This window comes from Gorilla gorilla, chromosome X (assembly GCF_029281585.2).
Source record: "Gorilla gorilla gorilla isolate KB3781 chromosome X, NHGRI_mGorGor1-v2.1_pri, whole genome shotgun sequence".
Lineage (NCBI taxonomy): Eukaryota > Metazoa > Chordata > Mammalia > Primates > Hominidae > Gorilla > Gorilla gorilla.
This window is the reverse complement of record NC_073247.2, coordinates 127,450,585-127,473,296: the sequence shown is the minus strand read 5'-3', so window position 1 is coordinate 127,473,296 and position 22,712 is coordinate 127,450,585. Positions and strand designations below refer to the sequence as shown.

The window sequence follows — 22,712 nt, the reverse complement described above, 5'->3', positions numbered from 1 at the left end:
AATTACCCAAAAAGTAACTGAGCTATGAATCTCAGCTGCCCCTCTCTGGATACTTCCCTTTCTTTCTCCTCCTTTATTTAAGGGAGTAATGTCCATCGCCTGACACAGAGAACTAAGTCATAGCCTTTTTTCTGTCTACATTCCCTGAACGGACAGATTCAATAAGCACTCATTGTGCCAGGAAACCAAGGTCTACAGAAGCTAAATGGCTTTGCCAAGGTGAATTAAGGTGGCAGGATGGATCCAAACATGCCAGGCTCTCATGCTGCAAATCCTTTGCTTTCTCCATGCAAACGGCCAAGCAGCTCAGTACAGGATGCTTGCCTGGGCAACAAGAGCGAAACTCCATCTAAAAAATAAAAATAAAAAAAAAAACCTGCTGCTCAATATCATTCATTTAGGCAAATAGGCAAATACAAAGGAAACTCACAAGGAGATACACCTCACACTTATTAGGATGGCTAGAATAAAAACCAAATTGAAAATAACAAGTGTGTGAGGCCAGGCGCGGTGGCTCCCGCCTGTAATCCCAGCACTTTGGGAGGCCGAGACGGGCGGATCACGAGGTCAGGAGATCAAGACCATCCTGGCTAACACAGTGAAACCCCGTCTCTACTAAAAATACAAAAAATTAGCCGGGCGTGGTGGCGGGCGCCTGTAGTCCCAGCTACTCAGGAGGCTGAGGAAGGAGAATGGCGTGAACCCAGGAGGCGGAGCTTGCAGTGAGCCGAGATCACGCCACTGCACTCCAGCCTGGGCGACACAGCAAGACTTGGTCTCAAAAAAACAAACAAAATCAAAACAAACAAACAAAAAAACAAGTATGTGAAGATGTAGAGAAATTGAAACTGTCATACACTGCTGGTGGGAAAGTAAAATGATGTAGATAGATATTTAATATTATCGAAAGCAATTTGGCACTTCCACAGAAAGTTAACCATAGTGCCATTTGATCCAGCAATCCCACTCCTGGGTATCTATCCAGAGGAAAAGAAGTCATTATACAGAAAAGACACTTGCACACGCATGTTTGTAGCAGCACCATTCGCAATTGCAAAAATATGGAACCAGCCCAAATGCCCATCAATGAGTGACGAATATATGTGTATGTATGTGTGTGTGTGTATATATATATATATATATACACACACATATATATATACATACTATGGACTACTTAGTCATAAAAGGAATTAAATAATGGCATTCACAGCAACCTGGGTGGAATTGGAGACCATTATTCTAAGTGAAGTAACTCAGGAATGGAAAACCAAACATCGTTTGTTCTCACTAACAAGTGGGAGCTAAGCTGTGAGGACACAAAGGCATAAGAATGATACAATGGGTCAGGCAGGATGGCTCACACCTGTAATCCCAGCACTGTCGGAGGCCGAGGCAGATGGATTACTTAAGGTCAGGAGTTCGAGACCAGCCTGGCCAACATAGTGAACCCCCCCCCCCGCCCCCCACCTCTACTAAAAATATAAAAATTAGCTGGGTGTGATGGCAGCACCTGTAATCCCAGCTACTCAGGAGGGTGAGGCAGGAGAATCGCTTGAGACCAGGAGGCAGAGGTTGCAGTGAGCCAAGATCGCTCCACTGCACTCCAGCCTGGGTGACAGAGAGAGACTCCGTCTAAAAAATAGATACACAATGGACTTTGGGGATGTGGGTTGGGGGAGGGTGGGAAGGAGGCAAGGGATAAAAGACTACACATTGGGTACGGTGTACACTGCTCCGGTAATGGGTGCACCAAAATCTCAGAAATCACCACTAAAGAACTTATCCATGTAATCAAACACCACTTGTTTCCCCAAAACCTATTGAAATAATAAAAAAAGTTGAACAAAATGGGAGGCCCCGGCGGCTCGTGCTCGCGCACGCAGGGTGGAGGGAGGGAGCGCACGACGTGCGCGCACCCTCTGCCCTCGTCCATCGCTGCCCCCTCTTTCTTCTGGAGCTCCTGGTGCTGCTTGTGTGCTCGTTTGGTGCGGACCTGGTACCTCTTTTGTGAAACGGCAGCTGAGGAGATTCCGGCGCTCGCCATGGCCGACGAAAAACCCAAGGAAGAAGTCAAGACTGAGAACAACGATCATATTAATTTGAAGGTGGCGGGGCAGGATGGTTCTGTGGTGCAGTTTAAGATTAAGAGGCATACACCACTTAGTAAACTAATGAAAGCCTATTGTGAACGACAGGGATTGTCAGTGAGGCAGATCAGATTCCGATTCGACCGGCAACCAATCAATGAAACGGACACAACTGCACAGTTGGAAATGGAGGATGAAGATACAATTGATGTGTTCCAACAGCAGACGGGAGGTGTCTACTGAAAAGGGAACCTGCTTCTTTACTCCAAAACTCTGTTCTTTAAAGACCAAGATTACATTCTCAATTAGAAAACTGCAATTTGGTTCCACCACATCCTGATTACTACCGTATAGTTTTCTCTATTCTTTCATTTCCCCCTTCCCTATTCCTTTATTGTACATAAAGTAACTGGTATATGTACACAAGCATATTGCATTTTTTTTAACTAAACAGCCAATGGTATGTTTTGATTGACATCAAGTGGAGACGGGATGGGGAAAAATACTGATTCTGTGAAAATACCCCCTTTCTCCATTAGTGGCATGCTCATTCAGCTCTTATCTTTATATTCCAGTAAGTTATTTTGCTCTCACTGTTTTAACAAAAAAAAAAACAACAACAACAACATAAAAATCCTTGCATACCTTTTTCAATTGGAGAATTTTAATGTTTTTCATTTATCATTGTAAAACCAAGGACAATTTTATAACTTTTTCGTACATAGCTGTTACATGTAGGGCAATCTGTCTTTAAGTAGGGATAAATTACTCTAAAACAAAAAAGAATCCTAGATACTTTTCCCTTCAAGTCAAGTGTCTTGTTTAAATAAACTGCTTGTTTAAAATGAAAAAAAAAATTAAATATAGGGTTACCATGTGATCCAGCAATTCCACTCCTAAGTATATACCCGAGAGCTAAAAACAGATATTCAAACAAAAGTTATGCATGAATGTTTGTGGCAGCATTATTCATAAAACCCAAAAGGAGAAACAACCCAAATGCCCATGAACTGGTGAATGTTTAAACAAATGTGCTATATGCATACCATGGATTATTTTAGCCATAACATGGAATGAAGCACAGATACATAATACAATGCGGATTTAACCCTAAAAATATTATAATACATTAAAGAACCAGACACAAAAGAATGCAGATTGCATGATCTCATTTATATGAAATGGCCAGAATAGGCAAATCTAAACAGACACAAAGTAGATTAGTGGATGCCAGGGGCTGGGGAAGGGGGAATAAGGAATGACTGCTAATAGAGATGGAGCTTTTGGCTGGGTGCCATGGCTCATGCCTGTAATCCCAGCACTTTGGGAGGCCGAGGCAAGAGGATCACCTGAGGTCAGGAGTTCGAGACCAGCCTGACCAACAGGAAGAAAACCCATCTCTACTAAAAATACAAAATTAGCTGGGCATGGTGGTGCACACCTGTAATCCTAGCTACTTGGGAGGCTGAGGCAGGAAAATTGCTTGAACCTGGGAGGCGGAGGTTGCGGTGATCCAAGATTGCACCATTGCACTCTAGCCTAGGAAACAAGAGCAAAACTCTGGAAAGAAGGGGAGGGGAGGGGAGCTTTCATTTTAGAAAAATGTTCTAAAATTGGTTGTGCTAATGGATGCACAATTTTCTGAATGTGCTGAAAAGCAGTGACTTGTACATTTTTATATGGTGAATTTATATGATACGTGAACTGTTTATCAACAATAAAAAATAAACCAGCAGATAGATTCAATAAAATTTAGGTACAAGATTGGTGGGAAATTTTAAAATATGGGTGAATCAAGGTGAGAATACTGCAACTCACTGATCTTTTACATCAAATATATGCAAAACATATGTGAGTGTGGCCAGGTATGATGGCTCACACCTGTAATCCCAGCACTTTGGGAGGCTGAGGCAGGCGGATCACCTGAGGTCAGGAGTTCAAGACTAACCTGGCCAACATGGCGAAACCCCGTCTCTACTAAAAATACAAAAATTAGCCGGGTGTGGTGGTGCATGCCTGTAGTTCCAGCTACTCTACTCAGAAGGCTGAGGCAGGAGAATTGCTTGAACTCAAGAGGCAGAAGGTGGCAGTGAGCAATTGTGCCACCATACTCCAGCTTGGACAACAGAGCAAGACTCCATCTCAAAAAATAATAATAATATGTGAGTGCTGATATCATGCAATCAAAGTACAAAGTATCAACTATGAATGTTCCTGCCAAAAAAATTTGTACCCAAATCTAACCAAATCCATAGATCTAACTACAAGATATTCTGCTTAAAAAGGAATATGTTTTGCACTGGAATGGATACAGTGAAATGTAGAAGGTGAATAATTCTACAGGACAGATAATAAACTAGTCTCTCACCAAAGGAATAGCAAAGAAAAAAACAGGGAGAGTTGTTACAGATTACAGATTAGAAGATGAAGAGAAAATATTTGAATCAATGTTATCTGTAATACTTCTTTCTTTCTTTCTTTTTTTTTTTTGAGACAGAGTCTCACTCTGTCACCCAGGCTGGAGTGCAGTGGCACCGTGTCGGCTCACTGCAACCTCCGTCTTCTAGGTTCAAGCAATTCTCCTGCCTCAGCCCCTGAGTAGCTAGGATTACAGGCGTCCGCCACCATGCCCAGCTAATTGTTTTATATTTTTGGTAGAGATGGGGTTTCACCATGTTGGCCAGGCTGGTCTCAAACTCCTGACCTCAGGTGATCCTCTCGCCTCGGCCTCCCAACGTGCTGGGATTACAGGCATGAGCCACAATGACCGGCCCTGTAATAGTTATTTTAAGTTCCACGATACATGTGCAGAAATTGCAGGTTTGTTACATAGGTAAACGTGTGCCATGGTAGTTTGCTGCACCTATCAACCCATCACCTAGATGTTAAGCCCCACATACATTAGCTATTTATCCTGATGCTTCTTTAGATCCTAATAAGAACAAGTAAAATTTAAGAGGCATATTTAGGTCAAACAGGGAAATTGGACATGGATGTTTTCATGTGCCATTAAAGAATAATTATAATTTGTTAGAATCAATGATGGCATCTTGATTACTTTTCCCTAACATCCCTATTGTTTACATTGCATATTATTGTAGACTGCATGGATTATATAGCTTGTTATAATTCATATGTGAATTCATATGATAGTTGGAATATATTTTTACATATTTAAGCTCAAAAAATTAGCAAATAGAACGTAAATGGTGTTTTGTTTGTTTGTTTGTTTTTTAGGGTTTGTTTTTGTTTTTGCTTTTGTTTTCAGACAGGATCTTGCTCTGATGCCCAGGCTGGAGTACAGTGGTGCAATCTCTGCTCAAGAAAATGGTGATTATTAGGCCGGGTGCAGTGTCTCACACCTGTAATCCTAGCACTTTGGGAGGCCGAAACGGATGGATCATCTGAGGTCAGGAGTTCAAGACCATCCTGGCCAATATGGTGAAACCCCGTCTCTACTAAAAATACAAAAATTACCTGGGCGTGGGGGCGGGCACCTATAATCCCAGCTATTTGGGAGGCTGAGGCAGGAAAATTGTTTGAACCCAGGGGGTGGAGTTTGCAGTGAGCCAAGATCCCACCACTGCACTCCAGCCTGGGCGACAGAGCGAGACTCTGTCTCAAAAAAAAAAAAAAAGAAAAAAAGAAAATGATGATTATTATTGAAGCTGGTTGCTGGGTACATGAAATTTTTGATACATTCTTCTATCAGCTTTCAAATTGTCCATAATAAAGAGTAAACAAGAACAACCAAATTTGAGTTTGAGTATATTATTGAGAACTATGAGTGAAAATATCACAAATAAAATAATTGGGCTGGGTGTGGTGGCAGAGGCCTGTAATCCCAGCACTTTGGGAGGCCAAGGTGGGCCGATTGCTTGAGCTCAGAAGTTGGAGACCAGCCTGGACAACATGGCGAAACCTCATCTCTACAAAAAAAAAATACAAAAATTAGGTGGGTATGGTGTTCCCTGCTACTCAGCAGGCTGAGGTGGGAGAATCATTTGAGCCCGGGAGGTCAAGGCTGCAGTGAGCCAAGATTGCACCACTGCACTCCAGCCTGGGCAACGAAATGAGACCCTGTCTTAAAAAAATAAAAATACCTCCGGGCACGGTGGCTCACGTCTGTAATCCCAGCACTTTAGGAGACCAAGGTGGGTGGATCACGAGATCAGGAGTTCAAGACCAGCCTGTCCAACATGGTAAAACCCCGTCCCTACTAAAAATACAAAAATTAGCTGAGTGTGGTCGTGGGCACCTGTAATCCCAGCTACTCGGGAGGCTGAGGCAGATAATTGCTTGAACCTGGGAGGCGGAGGTTGCAGTGAGGTGAGACCATGCCACTGCACTCCAGCCTGGGTGACAGAGTGAGACTCTGTCTCAAAAAAATAATAATAATAATACAAATAAAGAGTTGATTATGGTCACATTCACAGAGCTATAATTTCTTGGGTTTCAAGAGAGGATTGAAGAAAGGTGATTTTTGTTTAAAGTATTGTAAAAAATATTCAGCAGCTTTATTGAGGTACAAGGTATCAATTTTTAATGGGCCTTTGAATCAGAATGTAATAAGTGGAAGGAAGTTCTGAAAGAAGTGCACTATACTGTTGACAAGGTCACCTCTGGGAATGGCATAAAGATTAGGACCGGTGAACAAAGGTGACCTTCATTAATTTCTTCAGCAAACATTTGTTGAACACCTAGTGTATGTTCATCATGTTCTTAATGTAGAAAGTAAAGCCAGTAAATAGACCAAAAAAAATCCCGATTCACGTGGAGCTCACATTCTAGTAGAGGAGACTGATAAAATAGGATCAATAAGATATGTATGTATCATTATAGTCATATGTGCTACACAGCAAACTGAGCAGGGAAGGGGAACACTGTGGGGTGAGTGTGGGATTTGCACTTCTGGGTAGATTGTGCTGCTAAGGGCTTGCTGAGAAGGAGACACCAGAGGAAAGATCTGAGGGAGGAGATGTAGGAGCTCTGTGGCTATCTGGGGATGGGGGTTGCAATGAGAGAGAGTATCCTAAGCTTCCCATGGATTTTTCCCTGTCAATGTATTCATCACTGACAAATAGTAATGTTCCCCAATTTTGATGCCAGAGGTGCTGCGTTGTTGTTTGGTAGTGTGAATTGGTCAGGATTAAGGCCACAGTTACCTTCATGGTTCACACAATTAGGACATGGTTTCAGACCTTTGATGCTTTGAACAAATTGAGGCTATAGCCACGCATAATAACTGTGTATGCTTCTATAAAATGGATGTTTTGGGAATATGTATAAACAGATCCTTGCAATAACCTCTCACTTAAGTGGTTCAAGTCCAGTTTTGTAAGGTGTTTATAGCTACTTGAGTAACAATGCTGTATGAATTCCAAACTGTTGCTTCACACCCAATGTCAGGATACTCAACCATGATTGGAATCAATAAGCTACAGGTGAGAACACATTTCCGTGTGTTTGGATGTGGACCTAAGAGATTATTTATTTCATTAACTTCAGAAAAGGAACAATGGCTTAAGTAAGCAGAAAAGCCTGTTCAGTATCTTTGACCACAAGTCTGAATCCCAGACATTACCATATGAGGTTACTAATTGGTCATAGTTGATTACATCACAATAGGTGTGGCTCTATAAAGGCCAGACCAGCTTCAGCCTTAGGCTAATTTCTCCCCAGGGTGTGTAGTGGCTTGGAGGTCTTTTTAAACTGTTGTTGTTATGTTTTTATTTTATTTTACTTTATTTTTAAATAGAGATGAGGTCTTGCTATGTTGTCCAGGCTGGTCTCAAACTCCTGGGCTCAAGCAACTCGCCTGTCTTGGCCTCCCAAAGTGCAGGGATTGCAGATGTGAGCCACCATGCTTGGCCCTTGCTATATTTTAAATAGTTAAAAATACTGTTTTTGTTTTTTTGTTTTTCCTTGCTGAATAGTTGGGAAAATTGGTTTGTGTCTGTGGCAAAGGAATTCAACAATACTTTCATTTTCAGGTCAGACTATTTTAAGAAAATAGAAGACTATCATTTACAGCTGGTATGGCCCTGTGGCGGTGTGGACCCAGACTTCAAACACAGATGAAGATCGAAAACTGATGTCCCGCATCTGATATGTATGTAACACAATTCTCAATTGTCCTTTGATTGTGTTTGACTCCCTTCTGTACAATAGACTCATTTTTAAAGGTACATCTCTCACTGAACTTCCTCTCTTAATATCTGGTTAGGCACTGTGTCCATGTATACTCTATGGTTAGAGTTGTTAATTATGATGATCATGAGAGTTCTCCCTGTGGGGTTGAAAATAACCTATTTGATAAGTTCTAACACTGCTGAACTCAGATTAAACTGAAAGCCCCAGAAAAGGTCATTATTTAACTAGAGTTAAATGCCTTGATATTTGGAAGTATAACTTTCTGAAATGTTTTCATCCAGTTTATATTGGTACCATGGAGGTTTGGTAGAAACTGTATGTTCATTAGGCTTTGGCTTGCATCGTAGCCATGTTCTCAATGGTCAACATTGAGCAATGAAAGGCAGGGTTATTTTAGTAACCTGGGACCTTGCAAGCCTATCAAAATAGCCTGATATTTCTATAAACTGTAGAGCTAGGAAACAGTTTGAGGTGATCCTGTTTGTCCCCTTGGATTACTGAAAAAAGGACCCTCCTGGCATTCTACACTGGGATCTCTGAAGGCTGTGTGAACCTTCCCATGTGAGGTGCACTCTGCTGTGTGGCCTTCTGGTTAAGCAGTTTTATTTACACCTTACTGAAATTGCTGTTGGAAATGATCCAGCATAAACTTATTTGTGGTGCATTTCAAGAAAGAAAACTACATCTGTAGCGTGCCAATTATATATTATTCTTTTCTCCATAGCACAGAGTAGGCTCACAGTAACAATCAAAGGTAAATAGTTTATTATTTATGATGTATTCTTCTTTGTGGTTTTAATAATACATGCTTACTGTGGGCAATTTAGAAAGTTATATGCATTTCATGAGAAAGTCATTAGAGTACTTTCAAACCTTTCTATTGGCTTCCAATCTTGAATGGATCAGCACACACACTCTCTTGGTAACTTGGGCAAATCCTGAAGCCAAGGTTCAGCAGACATTGGCTTGTTGTGCTGTGTACCAGGTCCTTATGATTATGTTTTATTTATCAAAAGTATTGGGGGCAGGGAGAGATAAGGGGACCAGGTGAGAGAGGGTGATCGGCATCATAAACCTATTATGACTTCATCAACTTGTCACCCTGGTTTTGAACCAATCATTTTACTTCTCTAGGTTTCAATTTCCTCAACTAAAATGATGGTCCAATAAATGAGTGGTTCTTAATATTTTCTTTTTCTCTCTTTTTTTTTTTTTTGAGACATAGCCTCACTGTGTTGTCCAGGCTGAAGTGCAGTGGCACAATCTCGGCTCACTGCAACCTCCACCTCCTGGGTTCAAGTGATTCTCTTCCTCAGCCTCCTGAGTAGCTGGGATTACAGGTGCCTGCCACCACACCCGGCTAATTTTTGTATTTTTAGTAGAGACAGGGTTGGTTCAAGACCATGTTGGCCAGACTGGTCTTGAACTCCTGACCTCAGGCGATTCGTCCGTCTTGGCCTTCCAAAGTGCTAGGATTACAGGCGTGAGTCACCGCTCCTGGCCAATATTTTGTTTTCAAGGACCTTTTTGAGAAGCGGTGAATGGTATGGGAATTTTTATAAAAAGCAGATGTGCACATACACACAAATTCAGGAACCTCAAGGACACCTATGGACCTCTCCAAAGAGCTCAGTGTTTTCCAATTTCATACGTATATGTGATTCTTGTGTCTTCCAACATTCGGATCATATCAGGCCCCTGCCTAAAACTCTCCAGGGCTTTCCCTTAAAATTAGAATTAAAATAAGAACCAGCCACAACTCGTTGTCAACAAGATGTGGTTACTCTGCCCTCATCATTTACTGCTCTTCTACTTAGTTGTTTGCCCCAGCCACACAGATTTTCTTTTTTTTTGTAAGCTGTAGTAGTGCAGGTATAATTGACAGACAAGAATCTGCCCTTATTTAAAGTGTACTATTTGATAAATATTGCCATAGATGACAGCTGTGAAAGAATCAGTGCAATGAACATAGCAGACATATCCATCACATTCCAATGTTCTGGATCCCTATGTATGCACAGTGATGAAACCTACATTATTGCTCCAAAGAGATTATTTATGTCATACTATGTCATGTTTATGTTTAACTAGGACTAAATTATTATTAAGGCAATTATAGATGTATTGAAAGAAAAAGCATCCACCTGGACGATTTGAATGTTCCCGAGTTCCTTTCATTATATGCGTATACTTTCTACCTCGATCCAATGTTATGTAAGCAAAATCTTTCACTAGGAATTCTGAGTTAATGAGTGTTACTGTGTATCCTCTTCTCATTGCTTTTAGTTTCAGGGTCATTTGAGTCTTAACCATTTTAAACATGGAATCTTTAAACCATTTTAAACATGGAGTCACCCATAATAAATTATAAAAGAAATTTTAAAGAATTCTATAATCATAAAAGTTTAACATACGTTAAGTCATTTTAAAATAGTGATAATGTGGTCAAATACATTCACAGATGCTTGGTCTTGACAATCTCTATTCAGTAAGTTATCTAAGAAAGAATATATGGTAGCTTATGTTTTATATGTGGTATAGGTCAATTTCTCTTTATTGGCAATTACATAAAAATAATAGCCTGCATAGTAGAGTTATCAGCTGGCAGCCACCTTTGCCTAAAGGAGGTGACATAATTTCTAATTGCTTTTGTTTAATCTTAGTAATTCTTGCGTGGACTCAGCAAAAGTTGAAGAAAGTGAACAAAAACAGCAGTGGAAAGTTCATAAAAGGTAAAGCATCCTATATATTAGATATTATTGTTTTACTTAATAATCTACTCTTACCACATATTTTACTCTTTCTCTTTGGTAAGAGTTTTTAATATTGTTTCAGTTATACAGTACTTTATATTTCTGGACCCAAAACATAACCACAGGATATGTTTTGTAGCATTATAGTGAAGCACTGTAAACAAGTGAAATATCTATCAGTTGAGAAGTAGTTCAAGAAATATGTTGGACCGGGCACGGTGGATCACGCCTGTAATCCCAGCACTTTGGGAGGCTGAGGGGGGTGGATCGCTTGAGCCCAGGAATTACAGACCAGCCTGAACAACATGGCAAAACCCTGTCTCTAAATAAAATAATACAAATGTGTGTGTGTGTATATATATTTTTATGATATAATCATACATACTGTAAAATACAATGAAGTTATTTATAAGTAACTCTATAAAAATAAATTTATAAATAATAGAATGACGTGTATAATTTGATACTTTTTTTTTTTTTTTTTTGAGACGGAGTTTTGATCTCGTTGCCCAGGCTGCAGTGCAATGGCACAATCTCGGCTCACCGCAACCTCCGCCTCCTGGGTTCAAGCGATTCTCCTGCCTCAGCCTCCTGAGTAGCTGGGATTACAGTCATGCACCACCACACCTGGCTAATTTTGTATTTTTTTAGTAGAGATGGGGTTTCTCCATGTTGGTCAGGCTGGTCTTGAACTCCCAACCTCAGGTGATCTGTCCGCCTTGGCCTCCCAAAGTGCTGGGATTACAGGCATGAGCCACCGTGCTCGGCTCTAATCTGATACATTTTTATGTATGTATACATCTGTGATACTGTCACCATGTCAAGATACTGAAAATATCCAACACCTCAGAAACTACTCCTTCCCCTTTGTAATCCTCCCCTCATACCATTCCCTGCCCTGCCATCCCCTGACAGTCATTGATTTGCTGTATATCACTATAAAAAATTTAATAGGTTTTTGGAGTTTCAAATAAATGGAATGATATAGAGTGTGATCTTTTTTTTGTCTGGCTTGTTTCACTTGGAATAGTTATTCTGTTATTCATCCACGAGTGCATCAATGATTCATTTCTTTTGTTGCTGAGTGGTGTTCCATTATATAGATATGCCACAGTTTGTCTGTTTTCCTGTTGATGGACATTTGAGGTATTTCCAGTTTTTGATCATTACAAATAAAGCTGTTAGGTACCTTTGTGTGTGGGAACACATGTTGTGTGAACATGTGCTTTTATTTCTGTTGAGGTATAATTCACCTATTGTCAAATTCACTTTGAAGGTGTACAGAGTTGTATGAATTTTGACAAATACATATAGTCATTTATCTACCATCACAATCAAGATATGGAATCTTTCTATTGTAGCAGGACGAGTTGCAGAAAAAACTCCTCAGACACCGGATTAAAGAAGGAAGAGATTTTTTATTTGGCCAGGAGCGTTGGCCGACTCGCGTCTTAAGAGCCGAGCTCCCCAAAAAAGAAATTCCTAGCCCTTTTAAGGGCTTACAACTCTAAGGGGTCTACGCGAAAGAGTCATAATAGATCAAGTGAGTGTGAGGAATGTGACTGGGGGCTACATATATCAGCTAACAGAACAAAAAGTTTTACAGTGCTTTCTCATACAATGTCTGGAATTTACAGATAACACCAGTAGTTTTGGTCAGGGGTTAATATTATTATTATTATTTTAACCACCAGGGCCAGGTGGTGGCGCCAAGGTCGTCTAGCTATTTATCTTACTTCTGTTTCTTTCCAACTTTTTGTTTTCTCCCTTTTCTCCTGTCTTATAAACTAGGGAAAAGGGGAGGTTGGGGAGAAACTGGGAAGGACAACAGGAGAAGTGGTGGTCTCATACCATACTATGACCCCAGAAAGTTGCGTTGGGTTTCTTTGTATTTCAATGCCTTCAGCGTACTTCCAGCCCCTGGCAACCATTGATCTAATTTCTATGCATATAGTGTTGGTTTTTTATAGTATCATATACTTGGGATCGTAGAATAATGATCCATTCGTTTCTGACTTCTTTCACTCAACACCATGCTTCTGAGACTCATCCATGTTGTTGTATGTATCAGTGGTTCATTTTTGTTGTTGATGAGCATTATATTGTATGGATATGTGACAGTTTGCTAATTCGTTCATCAGTTCCTGGACATTTGGGTTGTTTCCAGGACTTTGTGTATGTATGGCATAAAACACGTAAAAACCATGTTTATTTTTAGGATCTGAATTTCAACACAAAACAGTTAAAATGTCCATGATAAATGAAGAAAAATTTTTGGTCCACCCATGTTTTTCTTTTTCTTTTTCTTTTTTTTTTGTGACAGGGTCTCATTCTATCTTCCAGGCTAGAGTTCAGTGGCATGATCTTGACTCACTGCAGCCTCATCCCCCACCCAGGCTCAAGGGATCCTCCTACCTTAGCCTCCCTAATAGCTGGAACCACAGGTGCACACCACCCCACCTGGCTAATTTTTTTTCTTTTCTTTTCTCTTCTTCTTCTTTTTTTTATTTGTAGAGACAGGTTTTCACCACGTTACCAAGGCTGATTTTTTTTTTCTAGGAATGAAAACATGATGGTTTGCCTTTAGTTGGGGATCTATTTCCTCATTACTGCCACTTCTACCACCGGCACCAGCCCCACCTCCACATGAGTACCTAATTATCATGAAAATAGTCAATAAGTGAGGGTGTGAAAACTCAAGGAGCAAAAAATGCTCTATATATTTCATATGTGATATTGCTTAGAGATTTCCTGAAAATACCTTATTAAGTGTATATTTATGGTGGTGATCATTGCAGACAAATGAAGAATTCAGAGCCCAATCCTAACTTCAAGCCAAGAAGTAAAAAAAGGAAGAAAAAATCAAGACACTCAGAACAGAACTCCAGCAATATTGAACCCAGGTAATGAAACTAGATATGTGCTGTGTGTCATGTCACATTGAGATCTATGGTAGGAAAGTTTCTTGTTAGACGGAAGTAAGATATGACTAGTAGCAGACTTTTTGGCAAATTCTCATTTTATTTTAAATAACTCTATAGGAAAAAAAACAGCTCTATGGATTTTATTTTCTAAGACAATCAACCATTTTCATGTGTGGAAAAGACCCAGGCATTACTTGACTGTCCTGAATGTTTTGTGACAACATATTAAACAAGCAAAATTGTTTGTTTGTTTGTTCTTAGACAGAGCTTCACTGTGTTGCCCAGGCTAGAGGGTAGTGGCGTGATCAAGGCTCACTGCAGACTCAACCTCCTAGGCTCAAGTATATTCTCCTCAGCTTCCAGTATATTCTCCTGCAAGAACATACCACCCCACACCTGGCTAATTTTAAAATGTTTTGTAGAGACAGGGTCCCACTATGTTGTCCAGGCTGGTCTCAAACTCCTGGCCTTAAGTGATCCTCCTGCCTCAGCCTCCCAAAGTGCTGGGATTATAGGCATGAGCCACCACATCTAGCCACAAAACTTGTTTAGAGAAAAAATTGTTATGATGATGTGAATAATTGGGTCCACAATATTTCCTTTTAGAAAGAATATTGGGCAGGCGCGGTGGCTCACACCTGTAATCCTAGCACTTTGGGAGGTCGAGGTGGGCAGATCACCTGAAGTCGGGAGTTCGAGACCAGCCTGACCAACATGGAGAAACCCCGTCTCTACTCAAAATACAAAAAATTAGCCGGGCATGGTGGCACATGCCTGTAATCCCGGCTACTTGGGAGGCTGAGGCAGGAGAATTGCTTGAACCCGGGAGGCGGATGTTGCGGTGAGCTGAGATCGCGCCATTGCACTCCAGCCTGGGCAACAAGAGCGAAACTCCATCTCAAAAAAAAAAAAAAAAAAAAAAGAAAAGAAAAGAAAAAGAAAAAAGGAAAGAAAATTGGAGCTAGGCGCGGTGGCTCATGCCTGTAATCCCAGCACTTTGGGAGGCCGAGATGGGGCGGATTACCTGAGGTCGGGAGTTTCAGAGCAGCCTGGCCAACACGGTGAAACCCCGTCTCTACAAAAATACAAAAAAAATTAGCCAGGCATGATGGCGGGTGCCTGTAATCCCAGCTACTCGGGAGGCTCAGGTGGGAGAATCGCTTGAACCTGGGAGGCTGAAGTTGCGGTGAGCCGAGATTGAGCTGTTGCACTCCAGCCTGGGCGACAGAGCGAAACTCCATTTTAGGAAAAAAAAAGAAAGAAAGAAAGAAGAAAGAGAGAGAGGGAGAGAGAGGAAGAAGGAAGGAAGGAAGGAAAGAGAGAAAGAAAGAAAGAAAGAAAGAAAGAAAGAAAGAAAGAAAGAAAGAAAGAAAGAAAGAAAGAAAGAAAGAAAGAAAAATTGGGCCATATGTGAGACCTCATCCCAAAAAGAAAAGAAAATCCTTACATTTTAATAATCCCAAAGCCCTCTGTACACCTGTGTAAATCTGAAATATATATTTTATTTATTTATTTTTTTTGAGACGGAGTCTCGCTTTGTCGCCCAGGCTGGAGTGCAGTGGCGCGATCTCAGCTCACTGCAACCTCCGCCTCCCGGGTTCACGCCATTCTCCTGCCTCAGCCTCTCCGAGTAGCTGGGACTACAGGCGCCCGCCACCACACCCGGCTAATTTTTTTGTATTTTTAGTAGAGACGCGGTTTCACCGTGGTCTCGATCTCCTGACCTCGTGATCTGCCCGCCTCAGCCTCCCAAAGTGCTGGGATTACAAGCATGAGCCACCGGGCCCGGCCTCAAATACTATATTTTAAAAACCTTTGAAGTTTATACATCCAGTTACTTTCTCTTTGAGGAAAGGTACCATGCATGCTAAAAATCTTCACTAGATAGTCTTCACTTTTGGAGATGCTTAAACATTCTCCTCAAGACACTCTCCTTTGCAGGGAATATGCAGAAAGTGAAGATTTCATTTTAACATAGTGGATGCTCACTAGGTGTTTGTTGATTGAATTGGTTTGTTTCTACCATTTTATTGAAAAGTAGGTTAAGCAAAAGTCAGCAGTGAACTCCAAATGACACAACCTAGTGGCCTTTTCCTAGCCTCACTCTAGTTCACTTCACAGTATCTTGATCATTTCTTTTCAATAAAGTTTTTTTTCCTATCCTCCTACTTCCATTTTTACTTTTTTTTTTTTTTTTTTTTTTTGTGACAGAGTCTCACTCTGTCACCCAGGCTGGAGAACAGTAGTGAGATCTCAGCTCACTGCAACCTCTGCCACCCAGGTTCAAGCAATCCTCCGGCCTCAGCCTCCCGAGTAGCTGGGATTACAGATGTCCCCCACCATGCCCGGCTAATTTTTGTATTTTTAGTAGAAATGGGATTTCATCATGTTAGTCAGGCTAGTCTCAAACTCCTGACCTCAAGTGATCTGCCCACCTCAGCCTCCCAAAGTGCTGGGATTACAGACGTGAGCCACGGCACCTGGCCCCTTTTTTATTTCTGAGAATTCAGTTACTATCCCTCATTTTACCCCTCAATAGGGCATTCCTGAAAGTTCTGTCCTCAGCTTATGACAAATTACATGCATTTATGAGGGGGTAGTCTTTTATAGTAGAAAGGGAACTGAATTAGGTGTGTGAAGAATTGCATTCAAATCTTGATCATGTTTCACACTGTGTGACCTTTGTCCATTTACTCAAACTTTTGGAGTTCGTTTCCTCATCTACAAGCAGTGAAACGAAACTACTTGCCCAACCTACATTACAGGGTTATAATGAGGATCAAAAAGGATGATAGATCTAAAAACTCTGACAAGTATACATGCAAATGGATGTTACTTTCTATTCGTTGTTACTATTATTAGACAGCTAGGTCACTGACACTATGAGACAGAATCTTTGTATAAACTTATTTGGCTCCCAAGGAAATCAAACTAATGACCTTGTATTAATTATCCATATTTGAACCAACTATTCTAACAGGTCCAAGCCATGTAGAGTATTTTTTTGCATATGTTTATCATGAAATCTAATTTGTCATTATTTTGTAGTAATATTTCACAAGGCCTTTGATGAGGATACCAACTTTCCTAGCATTTGAGTGTTAGCAGAAGTAGTCATTGTGTTGAGTTTAAAATGCTTATTATATGTCTACACAAGTCTTTTCCATATACTGATACTGTTAGGTCCTTGAAAGTTAATAAATTAATAAGTTTAGTGTATAATCTCTTTAAAAGCCCACAAATATCTACTGTTATATATTCTGGCCTGCATATTGTATTGCAAGCATTTAAACATTTGACTATTTGTATTACGGGAGCATGGACCCTCGGGCTGCTCATAGATTTCAGGATCTTTTCCACTACTTCCACAGGCAGATAGAGGGCCATCCCCACCACCATCTCTACCACCACCGTCTCTTCCCAGAGGAGTTTTTACTCCTCCTCCAACTCCTTTACCTGAACTAAGTGGTAAACCGTCATCATCACCATCACCTTTAGAGACCTCCTCTACCACTACCTTTGTTGAGAGACCTACTCTCCAGGATCCCCACCTGCTCTGTCTTATGGAGTGAAACAGAAATAAATGTGTAAGACTCAACTCCATGTGTTGATTATTGAACTACACGAGAATTCTCTTTGAAGAGAATCAACTCATCAAGGCAAAACTTTGAATAGTTTTTGGTGACTTTGGTCCACTGGTGATCATTAATGAGTGAAAAGTGATTAGCTGGCTGGGAACGGTGCCTCACACCTGTAATCTCAGCACTTTGGGAGGCCACGGTGGGTGGTTCACTTGAGGCCAGGATTTTGAGACCAGCCTGGGCAACATGGTAAAACGCCATCTCTACTAAAAATACACAAATTAGCCAGGCATGGTGGAAGGTGCCTGTAATCCCAGCTACTCGGGAGGCTGAGGCATGAGAGTCACTTGAACCCAGGAGGCAGAGGTTGCAGTGAGCCAAGATCATGCCAATCATGCCACTGCACTCCAGCCTAGGCAACAGAGCAAGATTCTATCTCAAAAAAAAAAAAAAAAAAGTAAAAGAAAACTGATTAGCCATGTATAAGTATTGTATAATGTTAGAGAACATGACTGCTCATTTTTTATTTCCTTTGTGAGCTCACCATGTTATCAATACAATATCTCAATAATTGGAAAGTCTATAGAGAATATTAAATTCATGTAGAAGGCAAAGATAAATCAATAAAGTGGTGTAATGATAATTGCATTAGTTTTTCAGGGCTGTCATACAAAATTCCTACAAACTAGGTGGCTCCAAACAACCAAAATTTATCTCTCACAGTTGTGGAGTCTAGAAGTTCAAAGTCAAAGTGTTGGCAGGGTGACACTTTCTTTGGAGGTTCTAGCAGAGTAACTGTTCCTTGTCTCTTCCAGCTTCTGGTAGTTGTAGGCATTAATTGGTTTGTGGCCACCTCTCTCTCTACTCCATGTTCTCATAGCCTTCCCCTCTGTATGTCTGTAAATTCCTCCTACCTCTCATAAGTGTCAACAAGTCCACTGAAAAAGATTTTCTTTTAAGAAAACCAAAAGAGACTTTATTCCAGTAAACAGTTTGCAAACCAGGGAGACACAGTATTCTGTATAAAACAAAGGTGCATTCAGAGAGAAGGGAGGGGTTATCGTTGTTGTTGTTATTGTTGTTGTTTTTGCCTTCCTTTAACTGTGAGTGCCCTGAGTAGAAGAGTGGTTATCTTTTATAGACAAAGTTCAAACTTCCCACCCAAGTTTCCCATTCTTGTCCACTTACGCAAATGAAGAAAGCAAACTTGCTCAGTTCTAATTCCTTGACTTGCTGAGCTCTGATTGGTCCACACAGGTCACAATCTATTGGCTGATTCTGGCAACATAAATAGGAACAGACAGTTATGAAAGTCCCAAAGTTAAGCGAGCATGGAGTTTTCCAGGACTGCAAATTATGTGCGTGACCTTTAGTAAGCAAATGGCCTGTTGGCTCTGTTTTTAATTTAGGCCCAGTTAGCCACTCAGCGTCCATCTTAGAAGATTGGCTCTTTTAGGGTTCACATGTGAATGCATTTAGGGTCCACCCAAATAATCCAGGGTAAGCTCCTTCTCTTAATATCCTTAACATAATCATATATTTTGCCATATAAAGTAATACAGGTTCTAGGAATTAGGACATGGGCATTTCCTGTAGGAGACCACCATCCATTCCACTACAATAACATAGGAAATACATCCTCAAAAGTAATTTTGATTCTTTTACCATCTTTAAGTAGTGTTACACACAGGGATGATCCAGTGGCAGCAGGGTAGACAGGAAAATCACACAGCCCGGTGGTGGTGGACTGGGCAGGAGAACCAGGAAGGCTGCAAACAGCACGTAGTTCATATAGCATTTTCACCTAGCACTGTCCCCTTACCAACCTCAAAAACAAAAGGCCCCCATACAGCCTGCATTCCACAGGACAGGGTAGTGGGAGGCTCAGATATTCCTTATAGATAAGTAATGAATCTCTGTGTTGGCTCCTACCATATTTCTAAGCTCAGAACTCTAAAAGTGCATTCAGGTGCATCTGCCATACAGGGTCATTCTCACAGTATGCTTAAGTTATTGCTGTCAGGCATGTTTACCATATATAAAAGAGGCAGCAGTGGAACACATGAAGAGGGAAAGGAAAGGAAGTATAGGGCAAATAAATTACAGGTGATCACAACATCTAAGATGATGTCATGGCTATAGAGAGGTAGGCTCAGTTAAGGCAGAAATGAAAACTATCATGATGGTGTCTTTGGTAGACAGAGTCATTGGTCCCACTTCTTCACCACCTCATTGTATCCACACCCTTTGTCATGTGTCTTTGCTTGTCTCTCAGTAGATTTGGAGTGTATTTCCCTATCTATTTATTTGTTTTTGAGACAAGGTCTCTGTCACCCAGGCTGGCGGGCAGTGGTACAATCACAGCTCACTGCAGCCTCGATCTTCCAGGCTTAAGTGATCCTCCCACCTCAGTCTCCCAAAGTAATAGCATTAGAGATGTGAGCCACTCCACTTGGCCCCTGTCTCTTTAATATTAGGCTCAGACATATCATTGTCACTGGCCAAAAGGATATAAGCAAAAATGACAGCATGTCATTTCTGAACTTAGGACATAGGAGGCATTGTAGTTTTACTACTTGCTCTCTTTTTCCCTCTGTCATCACCATTCCTTGGCTAGCCTACTGATTCTAAAAAGATGAGAGATGTGTAGAGCACACCCAGACCCAGTCTTGCAGCCATCTAGCTGAACCTAGCTCAAATCAGCCAACCAACTACCAAGCAATCTGCAGATGTGTGAGCAAAAAAGATGTTTACTGTCACACACCACTGAGATTTAATGATTTTCTCTAGGCCACAATAACAACCTAATAAAATATCACAGGGGTGCTCAGAAATACAGATCAGGGATTAATAGGCACTGCACAGAATGGATAGGAGCTCATACTTTGGGAGTCAAAGTCCAGCTCTGACACTTAACTACCTGTGGGAATGACAGGAAATCACTAAGCTCCCTACACCTAAATTTCCTTATTTGTGACATAGGGATCACAGTTTATGCACCTTCTCATACTTCATAGAGTTATTGTGGTAACTAAATTGATACATATAAAGTGCCAAGGATATTAGCTTGCACACAGGAAACACTAGATAAGTGTTTGTTTATGATTATGATTATGATCATCATCATCCACTGGGACCTATAACTAGTCTTTGAACCAATCATAAATGTCATAGAGAATTGCCAAAAAGTAGTACAAATATTCAATAGCAATATGCATTCTCCCCAAAACCATATGAAAGTCACCCTTTGTATACAACCTCAAAATAATAAGAATTATAAATCTGGTTTTTTGTTTGTTTGTTTGTTTGTTTGTTTGTTTTTTGGAGAGAGAATTTTGCTCTTGTTGCCCAGGTTGGAGTGCAGTGACGTGATCTCGGCTCACTGCAACCTCTGCCTCCCGAGTTCAAGCGATTCTCCTGCCTCAGCCTCCTGAGTAGCTGGGATTACAGGCAGCTGGCTAATTTTTTGTATTTTTAGTAGAGATGGGATTTCACTATGTTGGCCAGCCTAGCCAGGCTGGTCTCGAACTCCTCAACTAAGGTGACCCACCCACCTCAGCCTCCCAAATGCTCGAATTACAGGCATGAGCCACCGTGCCCAGCCTTATAAATCTGTCTTTAACCTTTGCCAATGTGGAACACGAACAACCATATTTCAGCAGTATTTTTAAAAGACACAGCCCCGTGGCCAGGCACACTGGCTCACACCTGTAATCCCAGCACTTTGAGAGGCCAAGGTGGGTGGATCACTTGAGGCCAGGAATTAGAGACCAGCCTGGCTAACATGGCAAAACCCCGCCATCTCTACTAAAAATAAAAAATTAGCCAGGCATGGTGGCACACACCAGCAGTCCCAACTACTTGGAAGGCTGAGGCATGAGAATCGCTTGAACCTGGGAGTCAGAGATTGCAGTGAGCCAAGATCATGCCATTGCACTCCAGTCTGGACAACAGAGTGAGACCCAGTCTCAAAAAGAAAACAAAAAAACAAACAAACAAAAAAAACACATATCCATAAGCATTAGCCAGATAAAATGTCTGTTTAAATATTTATAGCTTATTTTCTTTTCTATGTGTTTCCTGATCATATCAATGACCCATTTGGATCAATGGCCTATTAAACCAACCATCAATGGTGGTTTGTCTTTAAATATTTTGTTTTTTAGGAGCCACTATTATATTATGTAAATCCAGACTTTGTCTGGTTTTATAATGCAAAATTTTTTCAGAGTTTAGTATTTCGTTTATGGTGTCTTTCATCACACAGAGTTTTTTTTTTTTCCATTTAATCAGCTCTGCCAAACTTTTATTATATAAATATGGATTTTCTATAAGGTTTAGAAAATAATTTCTTACATTTTATTGTGAAATTTTTATTTTATTTTAATTAATTAATTTATTTTTTTTGAGACAGAGTTTCGCTCTTGTTGCCCAGGCTAGAGTGCAATGGCGCGATCTCGGCTCATGGCAACCTCCGCCTCCCAGATTCAAGCAATTCTCCTGCCTCAGCCTCCCGAGTAGCTGGGATGACAGGCATGCACCACCACGCCCAGCTAATTTTGTATTTTTAGTAGAGACAGGGTTTCTCCATGTTAAGGCTGGTTTCGAACTCCTGACCTCAGGTGATCCGCCCGCCTCAACCTCCCAAAGTGCTGGGATTACAGGCGTGAGCCACCGTGCCTGGCTGAGAATTTTAAAACATTGTTTTTTATATTTCTGATTTAAAAGTATTACATGCTCATTATAGAAATGCAGAAAATGATGTTGAAGGAAAAAAAGGGTGAATCCTATTACTCATGATATTCACTTTAAAGATTTGCATTTGACTCTGACAGAAATTTCCTATGCATGAGATACATTCAGTTAAAAAAAATTTTTTTTTTTTTGATACATAGTCTCACTCTGTCACCCAGGCTGGAGTGCAGTGGCATGATCTCGGCTGCCTGCAACCTCTGCCTCCCGGGTTCAAGCGATGCTTCTGCCTCAGCCTCCCGAGTAGCTGGGACTACAGGCGCACGCTACCACTCCCGGCTAATTTTTGTATTTTTAGTAGAGATGGGATTCCACCATGTTGGCCAGGCTGGTCTCAAACTCCTGACCTCGTGATCCGCCTGCCTCAGCCTCCCAAAGTGCTGGGATTACAGGCGTGAGCCACCGTGCCTGGCCCCAGTTAGGAATATTTTAATGGGAGTGTCTTATTCATGCAGTTAT

The 22,712-nt window shown here is 41.0% G+C and overlaps 1 protein-coding gene and 1 long non-coding RNA gene across 2 annotated transcripts; both read left to right on the top strand.

Moving 5' to 3' along the window:
* The first annotated feature begins 1,835 nt into the window (after nt 1–1,835).
* LOC101136779 (small ubiquitin-related modifier 2) lies at nt 1,836–2,612 on the top strand. The gene has a single exon (XM_031003859.3). It carries the CDS (start codon nt 1,851–1,853, stop codon nt 2,331–2,333), a length of 483 nt encoding a protein of 160 aa, XP_030859719.2. The 5' UTR covers nt 1,836–1,850; the 3' UTR covers nt 2,334–2,612.
* Nucleotides 2,613–8,060: 5,448 nt separating this feature from the next.
* On the top strand, nt 8,061–17,518 carry LOC129529782 (uncharacterized). The gene is made up of 4 exons (XR_008675336.2): nt 8,061–8,202; nt 10,907–10,975; nt 13,795–13,899; nt 17,292–17,518. It is a non-coding gene; the product is annotated as an uncharacterized lncRNA (long non-coding RNA).
* The last annotated feature ends 5,194 nt before the right edge of the window (nt 17,519–22,712 follow it).

Excerpts from the sequence above, each read along its gene's own strand:
- LOC101136779 (XM_031003859.3), top strand. The coding sequence starts at position 1,851 with ATGGGAGGCCCCGGCGGCTCGTGCTCGCGCACGCAGGGTGGAGGGAGG.